This window comes from Bos mutus, chromosome 2 (genome assembly GCF_027580195.1).
Source record: "Bos mutus isolate GX-2022 chromosome 2, NWIPB_WYAK_1.1, whole genome shotgun sequence".
Lineage (NCBI taxonomy): Eukaryota > Metazoa > Chordata > Mammalia > Artiodactyla > Bovidae > Bos > Bos mutus.
The window spans coordinates 46,465,358-46,485,373 of NC_091618.1; the positions used below are offsets into that span (position 1 = coordinate 46,465,358).

General features: G+C 44.5%; 1 protein-coding gene across 4 annotated transcripts in view; it reads right to left on the reverse strand.

Annotated features, from left to right (window-relative positions):
- LOC102283927 (aldehyde oxidase 2) overlaps window positions 1-20,016 on the reverse strand; it is a 77,955-nt gene that overhangs the window by 48,232 nt on the left and 9,707 nt on the right. For all 4 annotated transcript variants that reach the window (XM_070388438.1, XM_070388426.1, XM_070388433.1 and 1 more), the window contains exons 7-13: window positions 19,276-19,365; window positions 16,384-16,464; window positions 14,030-14,174; window positions 12,232-12,324; window positions 4,702-4,853; window positions 2,979-3,072; window positions 297-406 (exon numbers count right to left, since the gene is read on the reverse strand). In XM_070388438.1, the coding sequence (XP_070244539.1) occupies window positions 297-406; window positions 2,979-3,072; window positions 4,702-4,853; window positions 12,232-12,324; window positions 14,030-14,174; window positions 16,384-16,464; window positions 19,276-19,365 (765 nt within the window). The remainder of the gene's footprint in view (window positions 1-296; window positions 407-2,978; window positions 3,073-4,701; window positions 4,854-12,231; window positions 12,325-14,029; window positions 14,175-16,383; window positions 16,465-19,275; window positions 19,366-20,016) is intronic.

Here is a 20,016-nt window from a genome sequence, read left to right on the forward strand (position 1 = left end):
CTCATTCCATAGCCAAAGAACTTTAATTTCCACCTCCCAGATCTTGGACACGAGCGGGTGTGTGAGCATGACCGCAGGTTGGGCAGGCCCCACCCCACAGCTGAAACAACAACCCCAGCTCCATGCCTCCCAGAGCTGCTGGCCTGAGGGCGGCTGTGGGCCTTGGTGCCACGCCAGGCCACGAAGGACAGGAAACAGGTTTTCGGGGCAGACTTATTTTCCTTCCATCTGTTTTGAAACATCTAAAGATGACTGAACTCAGTTATAGAAAGAGAAAAACAACTCTCAAGTCTTACCTTTTGAGAGTGAGGAATATACACAGACTCCAAAATTTCTTCCGGCTTCAGGTCTGCACTTGCCAACCCAGCAAGAAAATGTTCACTTAGAGGAATCCGCCGTGTGCCTTCTGTTGAAGAAAATGACATTTCTGCACAGTTGCAACAAGGAATGCGAGATTATTCTATACTCTTAAATGTCAGCAGTGGAGAAGAAAAGGTCACCTTCCTCGCATGGAGCAGAGTGGGGGTCTGAGTGTGGTGGACCAGCCCCCAACCCGTCCTCCTCACAGGGAAGGGTGGTGGCAGCTTTGTGACATTTACTTTTTTGTTTGGTCGCTCCGTGGATCTTGTGGGATCTTAGTTCCCTGACCAGGGCTTAAACCCAGACCCCAGCACTGGAAGTACCAAGTCCTAACCCATGGACTGCTAGGGAATCCCTAGGACATGTACTCTTGTTAGCACACATGCTGTGTGAACTGGGCCTCTTCCTGTCCCCAAGGCCTACCAGACCTGTTTTCATCTTTCAGCAGAGACTGTTGAACTAAATCTAACTTGTTCAATACTATGATCAATGTTAGGGCATAGCTTAAGCTAAGGTTTGTTTCCACTATTAACAGAGCTCAGATTATTGGATTTGCTTTTTGTTCTTGCTGCTGCCGTTGGCTTCTAAACTGGATTATTGTTATTTAGTTGCCGAGCCATGTCCAACTCTTCTGCAACCCTGTGGACTGTAGCCCGGGCTTCCCTGGTAGCTCAGCTGGCAAAGAATCTGCCTGCAATGGGGGAGACCTGGGTTTGATCCCCGGGGTGGGAAGATCCCTTGGAGGAGGCCATGGCAATCCACTCCAATATTCTTGTCTGGAGAAACCCCATGGATAGAGGAGCCTTGTGGGCTACAGTCCATGGGGTCACAAGGAGTTGGACACGACTCAGTGATTAAGCACAGTGCAGGACTGTAAGCCTGACAGGCTCCTCTGTCCATAGGATTTTCCAGGCAAGGATACTGGAGTGGGTTGCCATTTCCTCCTTCAGGGTATCTTCCCAACCCAGGGATGGAACCCAAGTCTTCTGCATTGGCAGGCGGATTCTTTACCACTGGACTCCCGGGAAGCTCTCTAAGCTGGATACCCATATCTTTAAAGCAATGTGAACAATTTACAAAACCTCCTTTCAGCCCCATTGTCACTACATGGTGGCAATAGTTAGAGCAGTCCCCTCTGGCTTTAAAAGTGGCTGTGGCTCCACGGGAAATGTGTGAGGAGACTGCAGCCCAGCAAATCTAACGTGCGTTCAGGTCCAGGAACAGCAGTGAGATGCTGATTGGAAGGTAGGTGTGGCCGAGACAGAGGAAGGTGGACCCCAGAGGGGCTCTTGTGTACCTGGGCCTCCCTCTTGGGGTGCCAGCTAGCTACTGGCCTCATTGGAGCTGGGCTGAGTGCAGACTGGAGGTGGCTTTGGCAGAGCTGGGAAAACAGAGACCTTGAGCCAAAGGTGACGACCAACATCCCAGCAGAGGAACACATCTAGCACCGCTAGTCCTGAAGTAGAAGGCCCTGTGTCGGGGCCAGGCCGTCTTTGCTCTCCTGACGCCCCAGAGCCTTGGCATCCTCTCCCTTAGTCTTCAGGGTTCAAGATGGGGTGATTCTGGACTACAGGCCTGGCGGACCCAGCAAAACAGCTGACAGGGTCCTTCGGGGCTGAAGGATTTCCTCTCCTGGGCCCCACACAAAGCTGAATAGGAGTGTGAGGGCTTTTCCTTTGCCAGCAGGTCCCTCCCAACACTTCTCAGTTCCCACCCATCAGGGACCAGACTGTGTCAGCCAGCAATCCCCTGGGGAGGCTTATGATGCTGGTGAGATAATTCCTGGTTGGCCACACCCTGGAGTTCACATGGGGCAGTGTGACTGCTCCCTTGCACTCCAGTTTCCCGGGTCCAACTCAGCCCATTTGAGGGTATTTGATGGGGTGTGGGGGAGGGAGGGGGGGAGAGATGGAAAGTGGGGAGTTAGAAGACCTGGGGAGGTGGCTGCTGGTGAAGAGGCGAGCACTCCTGTTGGGAAATCAAGGCAGACTGGATTCCCATCCCTCACCCCTTACTGCAAGCGACCTCAGTCGGGGGCGGGCGGCGGGGGTTGGACAAATTAGATGTGTTGTGTAAAGTATCCAGCAGAGCCTGGCACAGTCAGTGCGCACTGGATGGGAGTGTCAGCCTCTTTGGAGCAGCCAGAGCCAATGTGAGGGCTGAGCATCTCAGGGAGACAAGGGTGGAATACCCTGGAGCAGCCCTCAAGGACCGCCCTTCTTAGCCAGCATGGAAAATGTTGCTAGCCTTCCTCCTGCCCCCAGGGGCCCTACAGTGTCCCCAGCGTGTCCTCACTAGACTTGTGACTTCTTACACGGCAACTGGAGAGGGGACATGAGGAGGAGGAGGAAGTGGTCCTCTGGTCACAGAGAGGCTTCTAGTCAGCCTCTAGACAGCCCTGGCTGCCGCGGGCTGGCTGAGCTGTGGTTGGGGCTGGGTGTCGTGTGTATGTGGCGGGTGGTACAGAAGGTGCCATCCCCTGCGTGAGAAGACTTCAGCCAGAATCCTGAGCTCCCCATGGTGGACTGAGAGCAAGAGACATGGGCTCTGACATAGCACCTCCTAAAACAGAGACAGAAACGCTGCAGGTGCTGTTCAAAGGGCTCTGGGTAGCTTACCTTCTGATGTCAGATTGAGGGTAGCGTTGCCCACAGCCAGAATTGGGTTCAGATCTGAGTAGCTATGTCGGCTTATAATATGACCCCCTAAAGACTAAGGAGAAAGAGTTATAGCCTTGGTCATTAGATCCCTCAAATTTGAGCCCCCCGCCCTTCCCGGCACCTGCTCACAGTCCTCCCTGGCAGGTGACAGGGTCTAGAGGAGTCTTGGCCTCCTCTGCAGATGAGACTCAGTTCAGATGCTGTGAGAGGTCCCCACCCACCCACAGCTTTGGATCGAGTGAGGAATGGATGGTAATGAGCACTGAATGGCATGTGGTGTGTTTCACCTGATGTCTCACTCCTTCATGCATATTTACTCACTCAGTCCTCACAACAGCTCAGTGAGATGAGGCCACTGTCCCCCTTTAAGAGATGAAGACACAGGGGCACAGAGGAATTATAAAACTTGATTAAGATCTCCCAGTGAGGAAGGGGCAGGACGGGGATGCAAAGGCAAGCACTGAGGTGCAGCGGCCAATTCTGAGCCACCCCTACTCAGGTGGCACAGATGGCCACGGTGCTGGCTACAAAAGTAGCCACGATGCTGCCTTGGGATCTCAGACTTATCTCATGGCCTCTTGAATTGTTGGACTTCCCGGGGGCCAGGTTTGGGTGCTGGGCATCTATCACTGAGTCTCCCTTTTCCTCTTCTTGAGAGACTCCTCTTGGATCTGGTTAAGCTTATAGCATCTCAGAACATGTCAGGGAAATGACTGGCCATTCAGCTCAGTATTCTTCCCACACAGTGCCAGACTCTACAGTGACCACCCAGGTTGCGGGTGATCTGGGCTGGAACATGGGTGAGGGCACGGAACTCCCATTCCTCTATGAACAGCTTAATTTTAAAGTTCTTGTTTCCACTGAGCTGAAATCTACACCCCTGGATTCTCACTTATCGGTCATACTTCTACCCTTGGTGATCATATGAAATATATCACACCTCTTCTCAGGAGTCTAGAAATATCTGAAGGCAGCTTTCACAATGCCCCACCACTGCTCTCTCTGTGGTGGTTTCCAACCCTTTACTCTCCTGTCACCATCTCCTCACCAGGGTCCAGGGTATCAGACAGAACCCATGACAGGGAATCATTTGGAATCAATTGAAGAGCTTTTTCAGTAGAAACCTGTTCTCCATTCTTCGTATCCTAAGAATTTCTAATACATCATTCAGGGGTGTGTAAGGGAAGGGGTCATGTGTATTTTGAATATCTACATCTGCATTTGCCTGAGGTCAAATCAGCAGACCCTGAAGTCTGCCTCCCTGTTCTGAGCGTTATCGTCTAGCGGTGGTCTGAATAGTCTGGAGTAGGGGAGGCTACCCTCCTTGTTTTAGGTATTTTACTTCTGCAGTCCTTGGGGTTGCAAAGAGTAGGACACGACTTAGCGACAACAATGCAGCCTAAGATCAAATTAGTTTCTTTGAAGGTCTTATCATGAAATTAGCAAAACCATGACATTCTTTTCCCACTTATATTGCTACTTAGCTATATGACTGAACTTGACTCAGAGTCTTCCTTTAAATATGTTATTAAATAATGGTTGCTATATTAAATGTATATTGTGCTGTCGTTTCAATCAGCTGAGACCCATGTGCACACTGATTCTGCCAATGCCTCTTTCAACATTTTGCTGAGATTAAGAGATAGGTGTAGCAGGCCTCGTGTGGGCCCAGAGGACATACAGCCATGTTCCGGATCTGCTGGCTGGCCAGACTCTTCAGGTGCTTCAGCAGCGCTCGGTACGTCTGGGTCTTCTCCTCCGGGAGCTCGGAGACCCTCTCAGCCAAGATGTCCTTGACCTGGGCCAGACTGCAGCCAGCACCTATTGTCAGTCCTGGAGAGCAGGAAGGACAGGAACAGCTAGCAGGAGGCAGACTCTACTAGAACGTTCCATGACCCCTTCCTGACTGACCACAGTGAAGCTATGCCAAGCTGTTTTGTGATTAAGGAGGATAAAACTGATAGCATTAAAAAAGTCAAAGGTCTTTCAATTGCCAAGGTCATTGTGTAAATCAACAATGCTTCCACTGCTGATTTGCCCCTCTATAGGTGGCTTCGACATTCAAAATCTTCAACACCAGTTCTAGGAGGGGGACCAGCCAATCAGAATGAATACAGTCCATACAAGGAGCTGCCTCGGGTATTACTTTGGGTGTTGTTGAGTGTGGGAGGGTGGGGTTCCCAGGGAGGGGCTAGGGAGTCAGGAGAAATGGGAGAGCATCCCGGGATCAGGGCAATACTACTTGGTTAGCCCCTGCAATAAAGCCTTTTCTCTTTGCAAAACAGAACAAAATGAAAACAAAACAAAACAAACAAAAGAAACTACTATTCACTAATTCGCTAGCTGGCAAGGAAATAACTCAGAATTTAAAAACTGTTGCAGGCTTTCCCTGCAACAGTGTATAAGAATCTGCCTGCCATTGCAGGGGACATGGGTTCCATCCCTGATCTGGGAAGGTCCCACATGCTATGGAGTAACTAAACCCCTGTGCCTCAACTACTGAGCCCATGCTGTAGAGCCCTCATGCCTAGAGCCATGCTCCACAGCAAGAAAAGCTGCTGCAATAAGAAGCCTGTGCACTGCAGCTGGAGAGTAGCCCCTACACGTCACAACTAGACAAAAGCCTGTGCACAGCAAAGAAGACCTAGTGCAGTCAAAAGAAAAATAAATAATATCTAAAAAGAGAATGGCAAATATTTATATATATAAAAACTGTTTCAGTCGTACTTGTGAGTATTGATATTGATAGTAGCATGGGCTCTGGGTTTCTCTGTAGTAGGGATGTAAAGGATTCAGCTCAATCTTTGAAAATGAAGAAGTCACCCAAACCATCAGGAGATGACTTAGTTGACCTTAAAAAATTAATCTTCAACTTCCCCTGGGGTTTGTGGAATGAGTCACTAACACACAGGGTATGATTTGGTCACTTCCAGGGCTGGCTTCTAACTGCTGTTAATCTGTTTTTTTTTGTTTTTCTTTAAGCAGGTTGCAGAGTGGGCTTTGATTTTTCTCTTATGGATTAACCTTGGAGAATATTTCACTCTCCCACATAACTTTATTTTCATTAATATTAAAAATGATCTCTTTGTTTCAAAGGCAAACCATTCAATATCACAGTAATCCAAGTCTATGCCCCAACTAGTAATGCTGAAGAAGAAGCTGAATGGTTCTATGAAGACCTACAAGACCTTCTAAAACTAACACCCAAAAAAGATGTCCTTTTCATTATAGGGGACTGGAATGCAAAAGTAGGAAGTCAAGAGATACCTGGAGTAACAGGCAAACTTGGCCTTGGAGTACAAAATGAAGCAGGACAAAGGCTAACAGAGTTTTGCCAAGAGAACACATTGCTCATAGAAAACATCCTCTTCCAACAACACAAGAGAAGACTCTACACATGGACATAACCAGATGGCCAATGCCAAAATCAGATTGATTATATTCTTTGCAGCCAAAGATAGAGAAGCTCTATACAGTCAGCAAAAACAAGACCGGGAGCTGACTGTGGCTCGGATCATGAACTCCTTATTGCCAAATTCAGACTTAAATTGAAGAAAGTAGGGAAAACCACTAGACCATTCAGGTATGACCTAAATCAAATCCCTTACGATTATACAGTGGAAGTGACAAATAGATTCGAGGGATTAAATCTGATAGACAGAGTGCCTGAAGAACTATGCACAGAGATTTGTGACCAAGACCATCTCCAGGAAAAAGAAATGCAAAAAGGCAAAATGGTTGTCTGAGGAGGACTTACAAATAGCTGAGAAAAAAAGAGAAGCAAAAGGCAAAGGAGAAAAGGAAAGATATACCCATTTGAATGCAGAGTTCCAAAGAATAGCAAGGAGAGATATAAGATATAGATATAAGATCTATATCTATATCTTATATAAGATATAAGATCTTATATATCTTATATATATCTATATATATTATATATATATTGATCACTTATATCTCTATATATATAGAGAGAGATATAAGTGATCAATGCAAAGAAATAGAGGAAAACAATAGAATGGGAAAGACTAGAGATCTCTTCAAGAAAATTAGAAATACCAAGGGAATATTTCATGCAAAGATGGGCACAATAAAGGACAGAAATGGTATGGACCTAACAGAAGCAGAAGATATTAAGAAGAGGTGGCAAGAATACACAGAAGAACTGTAAAAAAAAGATCTTCATGACCCAGATAACCACAATGGTGTGATCACTCATCTAGAGCCAGACATCCTGAAATGCCAAGTCAAGTGGGCCTTCATCACTACAAACAGAGCTAGTGGAGGTAATGGAATTCCAGTTGAACTATTTCAAATCCTAAAAGATGATGATCTTAAAGTGCTGCACTCAACATGCCAGCAAATCTGGAGAACGCAGCAGTGGCCACAGGACTGGAAAAGGTCAATATTCATTCCAATCCCAAAGAAAGGCAATGCCAAAGAATCGTTAAACTACCGCACAATTGCACTCATCTCACACGCTAGCAAAGTAATGCTCAAAATTCTCCAAGCCAGGCTTCAGAAATACTTGAACCATGAACTTCCAGATGTTCAAGCTGGATTTAGAAAAGGCAGAGGAACCTGAGATCAAATTGCCAACACCCGCTGGATCATTGAAAAAGCAAGAGAGTTCCAGAAAAACATCTACTTCTGCTTTATTGACTACACCAAAGCTTCTGACTGTGTAGATCACAATAAACTGTGGAAAATTCTTAAAGAGATGGGAATATCAGACCACCTGACCTGCCTCCTGAGAAATCTGTATGCAGGTCAAGAAGCAACAGTTAGAACTAGACATGGAACAACAGACTGGTTCCAAATTGGGGAAGGAGTATGTCAAGGCTGTATATTGTCACCCTGCTTATTTAACTTATATGCAGAGTACATCATGAGAAATGTTGGGCTGGATGAAGCACAAGCTGGAATCAAGATTGCCTGGAGAAATATCAATAACCTCAGATATACAGTTGTTACCACCCTTATGGCAGAAAGCAAAGAGGAACTAAAGAGCCTCTTGATGAAAGTGAAAGAGGAGAGTGAAAAAGCTGGTTTAAAATTCATCATTCAAAAACTAAGATCATGGCATCCAGTCCCATCACTTCATGGCAAATAGACGGGGAAACAATGGAAACAGTGACAGACTTTATTTTGGGGGGATCCCAAATCATTGCACATGGTGACTGTAGCCATGAAATTAAAAGATGCTTGCTCCTTGAAAGAAAAGCTATGACTAACCTAAACAGCATATTAAAAAGCAGAGACATTACCTTGCCAACAAAGGTCTGTCTAGTCAAAGCTATGGTTTTTCCAATAGTTATGTATGGATGTGAGAGTTGGACTATAAAGAAAGCTGAGTGCCGAAGAATTGCTGCTTTTGAACTGTGGTGTTGGAGAAGACTCTTGAGTGTCCCTTGGACTGCAAGGAGATCCAACCAGTCCATTCTAAAGGAGATCAGTCCTGAATATTCTTTGATAGGACTGATGCAGAAGCTGAAACTCCAATACTTTGGCCACCTCATGCAAAGAACTGACTCACTGGAAAAGACCCTGATGCTGGGAAAGATGGAAGACGGGAGGAGAAGGGGCCAACAAAGGATGAGGTGGTTGGATGGCATCACCAACTTGATGAACATGAGTCTGAGCAAGCTCCAGGATTTGGTGATGGACAGGGAAACCTGGAGTGCTGCAGTCCATGGTACCGCAAAGAGCTGGACACGACTGAATGACTGAACTGAAAAGTGTACTTGGTGCAATACTTTCCCAGTCCTACCAACATACCCACATAACTAACACCGCCTGTTGTTTCAGTGATCATAGTTAACCTAATTGATTAACAAAACTACTAGCTGCTTCTTATTATCTGTATGCTAAGCAAATCTTGAAAGTGAAAGTGTTAGTCACTCAGTCGTGTCCTACTCTTTGCGACCCCATGGACTGCAGCGCACCAGGCTACTCTGTCCATAAGATTCTCCAGGCAAGAATACTGGAGTTGATTGCCATTTCCTCCTGCAGTGGATCTTCCCGACCGAGTGATCAAATGCGGATCTCTTGCGTTGCAGGTGGATTCTTTACCATCTGAGCCATCAGGGAAGCCCATAAGCAAATCACGCCTTAAAGTAACTATACTGCTCCTCTGCCTGGAATGTCTCTCAGCTTAGAATCCTCACCCTGTTTCTGCATCAGTATCTCATAAAAGGCACACAGGATCTGGTCCCATCGGTGATTGTCTATTGCTTCCCATCACCACAAGTTCCAGTAAAGCTTTAACTTCCTCAAAATCTTGCCTTCCTTTTACCTGCAGGAGCACTGGGCAGACCATGCTTATTTCCTACCATACAATTCCTCCTGTCATATAGATCCAGAGCCGTATTAAGTAGCGAAGAAATTAGAGGCAAAGATTTTTATCTGGTTATGGTCAGCAGCATTACACAGTCTAGCACGACCACCTGTTATTTGACGTAGATAGAAAAGAGAAGTTCAGGGACTTCTCTGGTGGCCCAGTGGTTAAAACTCCCTACTTTCACTGCAGGGTTTGATCCCTGGTCAGGGAACTAAGATCCTACATGTTGCGTGCCCAAAAATAATAAATAAAAAATAAAGTAATAAACTAAATAAAAAAAAGGCAGGCAATGCAGTTCAGCCCCAGGGGAGAGTATGTCAGCTGTCTTCCCTATTGCCTAGGTCCTCATAAGTATGGGTTTCGGATTCAGGCTGAGGCGAGACAATCCATTTTAGAGACTTCTGTTTGATTCTTTCCATCGCTCACAGTAGCCCCTCACTTTGTGTCAGGCGTGACACAACTGTACTGAGAAAATTCTATTTACTGAACTTCTATTCATGTTTTATTCCACCTTTGGTCACAAAACCTAGCTTGCATTTCAGTGGTGTTGAAAAGATCTTTATCTTTATATGATTCTCAGAACATGGGATTTATTTTAACTCCATGCTTTTCAGAGTTTGAGGGTCTATGGGTTTAAGATGCACTGACTTCCTGTAGCACTTACTATACTAAACATTTTGAAGGTGAGTGGGAGGTATATCCAGCCAAACAAGTAGGTGACATGGATTAGCACACAAAATGTAAACAAATGCAAGCTGTCACAGATATTTATTTCCTGGAGTTGCTGGTGGTGGTGGTGGGTACAGCTGGCTCCAGTGTAACCCTCCCCTACAAGTGTTCTTCACTCCTCTGGGCCTCAGGAAAAGCTTGGGCATCCTGAGAAAGGTCCCTGGAGGCTTCTAGAGGTGACTCACACTTAAAGTTTAAGGGGCCCCAAGGAAAACACATGGTTAAGATTTTAGAATCTGCCTCTATCTTGCCTGCTGAGTCTAAACTGACAAAGAGCCAGTTGAACAGCCAGTGGGTTGGGCCTGGGGGGACAGGGAATGGCAGTAAAGATGGGAGTTCTGGATTGGACATGGGAGATGTGTGCCTTGGTGACCAGCCACCAGCCAGTTTGCAGACCTTGGGCCAGATCTCTTTCCTTTTGTCCTGGCCCTGTTGGAGGAAATATAGGGGGCTTGGTGGGATGGAGAAAGTCTTCCCCTTCCTTCAAACAGAGGAGCTTATTTTCATCTATTAGGATTTGTTTGAGGACTGAGTTGTGGTGCTTAAACAAGTTTGAAAATCATGGGCTAAACCATGGGCCTGGGGTGAAGATGAGGAAAAGGGTTGTCCTGTCTTGACTGTCTGCTTAAATCATTTGACAGACTTTGTTGGTGGTCCAGTGGCTAAGACTGCTCTGCCAAAGCAGGGGGCCTGGGTTTGATCCCTGGTCAGGGAACTAGGTCCCATAGGCCACAGTGATGATTGAGGATCCTGCGAGTCGTAACTAAGACCTGGTGCAGCCAAATAAATAAATGCTAAAAAAAAAAGGGTACTTGATTATACCCCCAAACCACCCATTTTACTCTTCTCTCTTCCTCTTCTCTCCAACCCCAAGATTTCAGATATATCTAAGATATACACTCCCCTCATTTTCTGAGTGGTGTGTGGATGTGCTACTTAAACACAAGGCTGAAGCTGTGAGGCTGTGGTGCAAAACCAGGAAGGGTCCCTTTCCTTGCAAATGGGTGGGTCAGGGTCAGGGAAGGCAGGCTTGCTGGTCTGCAGCACAGTCTAAGTTTGGCTGATGATGGTTGAGGCCGGGAAGGTAGGACTCCGGGATGGCTGTGATACTGCCAAGGTGGGTCCCTTCTCCTGCCCACCACGGATCTCCAAAAACACGTGATGGCCTACAAGTCAGTCTGGACTAAAGCTTTCAGTTCAGCCAACCTCCCTGTTGCCCGAGTTAAGGAAATCATTATTACCACTGCATTCCAAATTCAAGTTCCTGGCTCACTCATTCATTTAGTCTTTTTTTCTTTCCATTAAGTCATTTAGTACATATACACATGTACCTTAGACAAGCACATGTATGCTAAGAGATCTGCTGGATGAGAGAAGGAGTAAAATAAAAGTCCTTTCGTTAAAGGGGTTGCTGTGCATCTTGAAGGCAAAGTCTTGGATATTTTCTTCCTGCTCTGTGGGTGCCACCTTGCCTGATGAAGAGTCTGCACATAGTGGGCCCTTAAGGATGTTGCAAATGACCAGGGGTGCTACCCTGGGCAGGTTTCTGTCTTACTTGGCCTTTTGCCATTGCCCCTAAGAGACAAATAGCATCTGAATGCCAGACACTAAGTTAAATGCCTCCTGCAAACCTGCCTCCCTCCCTGGAACTGACCATCCAACTGATAGATAGTACTTCTCTCTTGCTGTCTTCTCCTTAAACTGACACTGCAAGTTTATTGCCTTTGTGTCGCCATGCCTTTTTTTTTTTTTTTTTTTTTTGACTACACTGAGAGGCAGACATGTGGGGTCTTAGTCCCCAGGCCAGGGATCAAACCTGCGCTTCCTGCATTAGAAGCGTGGTCTTAACCACTGGACCACCAAGGAAGTTCCATCATGGCTCTTTATAGGCAAGAATCCTACAGGTGACTACAAGGTCTTGAATGACATCATCCAAATACCCCATATTCTGTACAAAGCTTTTGATAGTACATTTTCACGGTGGGAATATAATATCACATCAGAAAAATGTCAAAGAGTTGGAAACAAGTCAGACAAGATAAATGTATGATGAGGTTCTAAACTATTTAGTGTTTAGTTAGTGCAAGTGTTTAGTGCAGGGATTGGTTCATGGATATTTTACAAAGAAAACCTGGTACTCACCATCATTTGTTTTAGACACCACATTCAGCTCAGAAATCCTAGCAGGAGAGAGGAGAATTGGGTACAAACATCCTTTAGATCTCATGGCAGGTCCTGAAAGTAAATGCAGTATATATCTTAAGAGAGGGAGAGTTAGGAAAAAGAAAATGCAATTTTTTGGCATTGAAAGTTTCTCATTAAAATATTCAGATGCTAATTTTAAACACTGGCAATAAATGCATATATATGTGACAGCATTGGCCATATACCCTGCCAAGTAATTTTATAGCACATGTGCTTCCAGTATATGTATTTATCTATAGTCATTATGTGAATGGAGAAGGCACTGGCAACCCACTCCAGTACTCCTGCCTGGAAACTCCCATGGACGAAGGAGCCTGCTAGGCTACAGTCCGTGGGGTCGCTAAGAGTCGGACACGACTGAGCGACTTCCCTTTCATTTTCCACTTTCATGCATTGGAGAAGGAAATGGCAACCCATTCCAGTGTTCTTGCCTGGAGAATCCCAGGGACAGGGGAGCCTGATGGGCTGCTGTCTATGGGGTCGCACAGAGTCGGACACAACTGAAGCGACTTAGCAGTTAGCAGTAGCATTATGTGAATATAAAAATAGGAAATAAAATGGATGAGAGATTCTTAGAAGACTCTCAGGAGATGTGTATAGAGGTATCTGAAAGAGCCAAGACTTGGAAAACATGCCATGGCCTTGAGCAATGGAATGGAAGTGTGAACTGTGTCCTCGGCACAGGATGGAATTAGCACACTTATGTGCAACCATGTGGGCAGGTCCCAGCTCAAGAATGTTAAATGCACAAAGCAAACTGTAGAGGAGTAATACTGTGTCCATCTACTTGAGTGAAGTTCAAAAATATGCAAAACTAAGCAACACATTGCTTAGGAACTCAAATATACGGTTATAACATGTAAAAAACAGAGAAGAGATGGACCAACACCATATTCAGTCTAATGAGCACCCCTGAGAGGAAGGGGAGGGGGGGACTATGGTCTCGGGGGCCCATGGGGCAAACTTCTTGGTAAAGCTCTGGTTCTCAAAGTGAGGGTGGTGATAACTGGGTGTAGATTGTTAATATATCCACCGTATTTCATAAAATTCTATTTAATTTACTCAATACCTAATGGAAACAAAATTTAAAAGGACAAGGTAAATTAAATAATTAACAGTCCTTTAATACTGCTGCACACCTCAAGGAGTTACACTGCATACTCCCAAGGTCTGTGTATATTGAATTTTGGAGGCTATTTTATTATATGATAATACTATCATATTTGTATTATCTTTTAATATTATTTATGTAATGTATATATAAAAGTATATGCAGTATATTATGTTTTTTGCTCAGTTGTGTCCGACACTTTGCAACCCCATGGACTGTAGCACATCAGGCTCTTCTGTCCATGGGATTCTCCAGGCAAGAATACTGGAGTGGGTTGCTATGCCCTCCTCCAGGAATCTTCCTGACCCAGGGATCGAACCTGGGTCTCCTGAATTGCAGGCAGATTCCTTACCATCTGAGCCACCAGGAAATATAAATATAAATATATATATATATATATACACTAATATTTATATATAGTATACATAAAAGGTAATGTATAAATAATTATTATATAATATACAATATAAGAGTACATTTTATAATACATTATTTTACTATAACACTTTTATTAAAAATGATGATGTCTTTATCTTTAAAAAGTAGTTTTTTAGACTAGGAGACAGGAAGTCCTGTTCGGCACTGAGGCCTGGTGGTGGTGTGAGAACTGTTGTAATCACTCACCCAGTGATGTGTTGCCCAGGATGAGCGGGGCTTCTGGGTGTTTTGCTTTCAGCTCCAGGAGGTCTTTGAAGGTCCCAGGGGAGATCCAAGTAACCCTCTCTCCGTGAAAGGTCAGGGTTCGTTTTTCTGGGTTCTCTGTCATTCTCTAAGTGCAAATAACAAAGGTGTGTGCACATGGGCACATCTGTATTCCTGGGTTGTGATAGACTCCGGGTGGAGGTATGTTTCTCTAGAGAGATTTCAAAAGTTCTGGGTTTCCCCTGACCAAAAAGATACTCACTATACCATTGGCTAATGCTTGAATTTCCATAATTAGATATTTATTCCTTTTAGCTTAAGACTTGTTCGTGTGTAGTGCTTTGGAGGAAAGTGACAATATGAGCTGGCATGTGTCATTGACTCTTCAGTATAGATTAACTTAGCATAATTTAGTATCATGGCCTTAAAAAATCATAATTATACTGATACTCCTAAATTAGAATCTTCAGTTTTACCTCTGAAATCCAAGCTCACATACCTGAATGAGTGCTCAGTGTCTCTTCTTAGATGTATAATAGGCATCTCAAATTTAACATGTCCAAAACTGAGTTCTTCATGCCCCATCCTCCTCCAAGCCCCCTCAGAAAGGATTCCCTAAGGGAAAAATGCCCTGCTCCTCCAGAGGTCTTCCCCTTCTCAGTAAATGGCCACTCCCCTTTCCAGCTGCCCAAAGCCCTGGAGTCAGCCTTGACTCCTTTCTCTCCCCACACACCACATCACATTCATCAGGAAATCTTGTTGGCTCTTCCAAAAGTGTATCCAGACTCCACTGGCTCCTCACCAGGTGCATGCTGGCTGCCTGGCCCAGCACCACCATCCTCAGGAGGGCACAGCTGCCCTGACGGGCTCACTGATCCTTCTCTCACCCATCCCCAGGCTATTCCTGTCCCAGCAGCCCAAACCACTCCAGATCCCACCCGTTACAAGGTTAACAGGAGCGTACTCCTCTTATGTCCAACCTCTCTGATAGCTTCTCATCTGATGCAGAGTAAAAGCCAAGCAGTCTAAGTCCAGGATGGTCTGCCCCCAGCCCTGCAGCTTTCTGACTTCTCTGGTTCCCTGAGTTCCTGCCAGGCTGGCCCCTGCTCTGTCCTTGATCAGGACAGGAGTTCTCCTCTCCTTGGTATCTCTGCACTTGCTGCCCCGCTGCCTGGATTGCTCTTCCCCACCATGACCAGTTCCTTCACCTACTTCAGCACTTTCATCAAATACTACCTTTTCAGAGATGTCTTCTCTGGCCAGATATGGAAAATTGCAATCCCCTGCATCCTATCCCCCTTCACTGTTTTATTTTGTTCTCCTTATCACTTGCTGACATGCTATATAACTTATCTATTATCTGTCTATTTATCTATTTAAACTTTTTATTTTATATTAGAGTATAGCCAATTAACAATGTTGATAGTTTCAGGTACATGGCAGAGTGACTCAGCCATACACACACATGTATCCACTCTCCCCCAAACTCCCCTCCCATCCAGGCTGCCACATAACATTGAGCGGAGTTCCCTGTGCTATACAGTAGGTCCTTGTTGGTTATTCATTAAAAATATAGCAGTGTGTACATGTCTATCCCAAACTCCCTAACTATCCCTTTCCCACACACTTCCCCACTGGTAACCGTAAGTTCCTTCTCTAAGTCTGTGAGTCTGTTTCTGTATTATAAATAAATTCATTTGTATCATTTTTTAAAAGATTATTTGTATAAGGGATATCATCTATTGTCTTGTTCATTATGTGTCTCTCCAATCAAATTACAGTCTCCTTGGGGGCAGGTCCTTGGGTGAGTTTTGTTCCTGTTGTGTATTCAGTACCTAGAACAGTGCCTGGCATGTTACTGACTGATTAGTATTTGTTGAATGTATGAATGAACATATCAGAACCCCTTCAGAAATACATACGTTACCGAATGGAACAACTGGGTGTTAGAGAGGGAAGATAGAAATGCTGACAGAGGGAAGAACTGGGAGGCCCTGGAAGTGCCACTTGAGGTCAGTATCTGGGAAGGGCTGGAAAGATCGAGTTAGAAGTTGAGAAAAACTGGATTGATTGGGACAGTCAATAGGGATACAGTGCAGGTGACAATGATGGAAGTAATAACAAAAATGGTTAAAATATAGCCTCAGTTGAGGCTTTGGGGAATGTGTACAGGGCATCAGCCAGGGCTGGGTGAGCCAGGCAGGGACAAGCATTCCGATTTGATCAAGAATTTCTACAATTTGATAATTTCACAGGATGGAAAAAGTGGTTTTTAAAAACTGAGCTTATAACCAGTGACATTTCAATAAGCACATAAAACACCCAACTCCTCTTACCAAGAGTTCCGGGGGAAATATGAGCTCCTGGGTAGGGTCCAAGGGCTGGAACTCCTCTTTCACAAATAACTCTGTGCAAATCTTTATAAGGGCAGAAGAAGATGGTTCCATCAGTCAGGCTCAATTGGAAACAGCATCATAATTCTTTACATTAATAAGGCAAAATGAACACAATAATAGCTCCGACTCTCCTTGTATGGGAAAATAGTTCAAACCAAATAGTTTTAAATAAGAATTGTGTTGACACTAAAGAAAAGGATATCCTATGAACCAGTTCAAATAGTATCCTGCAAAATACAAAGACTGTCTATGAAAAACAATCAGAGGTCAATTAGTTTGGGAAATCCTCTTCACTGTGTCCGAGCCACTACTCCCTCATCTGTCAAGTTAAGATTCAAAATGCGAAAAGCTCTGAGAAGTCCCGTAATTTAAGTAAAACACGACTCTGAACATATATGCTCTTGTGTAAGCACATACACACACCCCACTTGCTTTAATAACACTAGTTGGCATTTATGGAGTGCTTACATTCCATGTGCTTTCTACACATATTAATAATTTACTTAATCCTCCCCAACAATTGTACAAAGAAAGTAAATTGCCATCTCTATTTCATCTATTAGGAAACCAAAGCACAGTGAAAAGTTACCCAAACTGCAATCCTCTCTAAATTAAGTATGTTTTAGTTTTGGAAACACTTATTCTCAAGACATTTCCTAAAGAGTAAGGCAAATCAGGAGAGAACTGTGGGGTGTGGGGCTGGAAGGATATATAATGGGGAAACCCATGGAAGATGGGCTGGCCGAGCACGGCGGTGGGTGGGGCTGGTGGGGTGGGGGAGACAGATTTGAGTTCATTATCAGCTCTGCCACAACTTGGCTCTCTGACCCTCTCAATAGAAATGTACTCAATCTCTCTAAAGATTAAATAGAAATAATACCTATTTTAAAAAACTGAAGTATAGTTGATTTACAATGTTATACCAATCTCTGCTGTACAGCAAAGTGACTCAGTTTTACACGTATTTACATTCTTTTTAAAATATTCTTTTCCATTATGGTTTATCCTAGGGGATTAGATATAGTTCCCTGTGCTATACAGTGGGACCTTGTTGTCTATGCATTCTAAATGTAACAGTCTGTAAATACCAACCCCAAATTCCCAGTGAAATAATGACTATTTTGAAGGGTAATTGTGACATGTAGATGAAATGACCTGACATTTGTCCAACACTCCCCTGCTTTTCCTTCTGTCTCTGTAAGGTCTTCCCAGATTCTGGAAGGAAAACTTGCATTATTCCTTGTGTAGGTCCTTAGTAGGATCCCAGACTGAGACATACCTGCCAGCATCTGAAGGACCAGTTTTTGCCTTAGCTGGAATTAGAAGTGTAGGCAGTACCTGGGGGCAATAATGTGGTGTGTATCTATAACCTAGAAGTAAGATAGTGTCTGAGAATTAAAATGGAAAACAATGGATCTGAGCTGAGGAATTAAAATTCCCCTGAACAGGAGCTAGGCCAAGACTTCACAGTTACCCCATGGAAGACAGTAGCACAGCTTCAAGAGATGGGAGTGTCATGGGGCAGACACGTGCCATCTAGTAGGTCTACCTGATGGGTGGAGAGGGGTCTTCCCTGCTGTCCCCCTTATGATTATCAATGGCTCTGCACCCATGCTCACCAAGCAATCTTCCCCTTATATTGTGACATCCTGTGCGTGCTTTCCTACAGCAAAGGATGTGGCTCAGTGCCCATAAGATCCACCTTAAAATTGTGTTTCTCTTTATAAATGAATATTGCGGCACAGTCCAGTTTAAATATGTTCTTTTGAGTTTGGTTAGAGTGATTCAGGTGGTTGCCAGAGCCCAGTCATGTGTGCTGTGTGCTTAGTCACTCAGTTGTGTCTGACTCTTTGTGATCCCATGGACTAGCCCGCCAGGCTCCTCTGTCCATGGGGATTCTCCAGGTAAGTGGAGTTGCCATGCCCTCCTCCCAACCCAGGGATCAAACCCAGATCTCCCATATTGCAGGCAGATTCTTTACCACTGAGCTACCAGGGACAGATTGAATTCCGGAGGCTACAAAATCCAGACTTTAGAATATTTTTAGCCCTCCAGGGGGCACTGATCCTCCGTGAAGTGGTTGTCCGTGGTGTAGCCTGCCTTCCTGAGGAACACCCCTCTCTTCCATTGCACAGCTTCCCCAGACAGAAATAAAGTGACAGGGGAGGCCAAGAATGGAAATAAGGTAGGCGTTAAGGGTAAAAACAAAACCAGCAGGGAATGACGGGCTCAGTTTTGTGTAAGGGCAGCTCTGTTCGTTTAGCTTTCCATGTCTACAGGGAGCAGACTCTATTTTTCCTGTCTTCTCACTAGGAATTTTCTCTAAATAATTCCTGTAAGAACTTGGCAGTGGGTCTTTTTTTGGGAAACTAGCATCTGTCAGAGAGCAAAGCCAGAGACTGGGGTGTTTCAGGCTGGATGTCCCAGCTGTGGGGGCCGTGAACTCGCTGTCTGAGTGTGGACGGGCTCCCCAGCCTCCCTGAGGCAGCAGTGCCCTCTCTCTGCAGAGGGGGAGACAGTGCGAGAAGACAGGGCGGCAGGAGCCGGGTTAGGCAAGGACAGGACTCGCAGAGCTGGGGCAAGTCTTTGTTCTCTGACCTTAAACCGGCTTAGGTTTTACTGTTTCAACCTTCCAGAGAGTGAAGAGGGAAATCAGAGCACGAGCTTTCAATCACCTCTTTACCCTGCTCCCAAATGGAAAGTGCTTTATTCATGCCTCCACTTTGGACGTTTGTAGAAGCAGAGAATGACCATCAGAGCGCACAAGCACAGTTTCAGCACTGTTGGTGTTAAGTGATACTCTTGGGGAGAAGACAAAGCAAAGGGACTCACGTCACTTTTCCTGCCAAGCGAGGAAGAATCATTTTCTCCCAGATCCAGGCAGCATTTTCCTGTTCCTTTCTGTTGACAGCCATTTGACTCCTAGGACAGTGAAATGCCTTGAGATGAAAAACTTAAAAACAGATATCTATTTAAAAAAAATAAAATTTTGAGTATACTCGCTTTCCTGGAGTATAATTATGTTAGCTTGTGCTATACAACAACAACGTGAATCAGCTCAATTATACATATACATATATCTCTTCCCTCTTGAGCCTCCCTCTCACCACCTGCCTCTCCTATGAAAAACTTTCTGACATGTAAATCAGTGTGTGCCTTAAAGGGCTTGGCAATTTAAATGAGGCTCCAAGCTTTTTAAGTCGCTTTCGGTGGTTTCTATTGGGATAGGGATAATCAGAAGATCTTTCCTTTTTGCTTTATTTTAAAAATATGATTCAGATACAGAATATATAATATAGATAAATAATATAGATAGAATATATAATATAGTCACAATATGTAATAAATAGCATAAACAATAATAAAGAATATGAAGAAATATAAAAGAAACTATCATTACTGATAAACATTTTTATGTAATATATATTTGTACTATATTTATAGTTAGTACAATATGCCTTTTATTTTGACTTTTTGTTCATTTATTTACTGTCATTAAAGTCTTTAAAATATATTTTTGTTGATGGCATATTAATCTATCTTCTGGCTATTCCATAAATATATTTGTAAAAT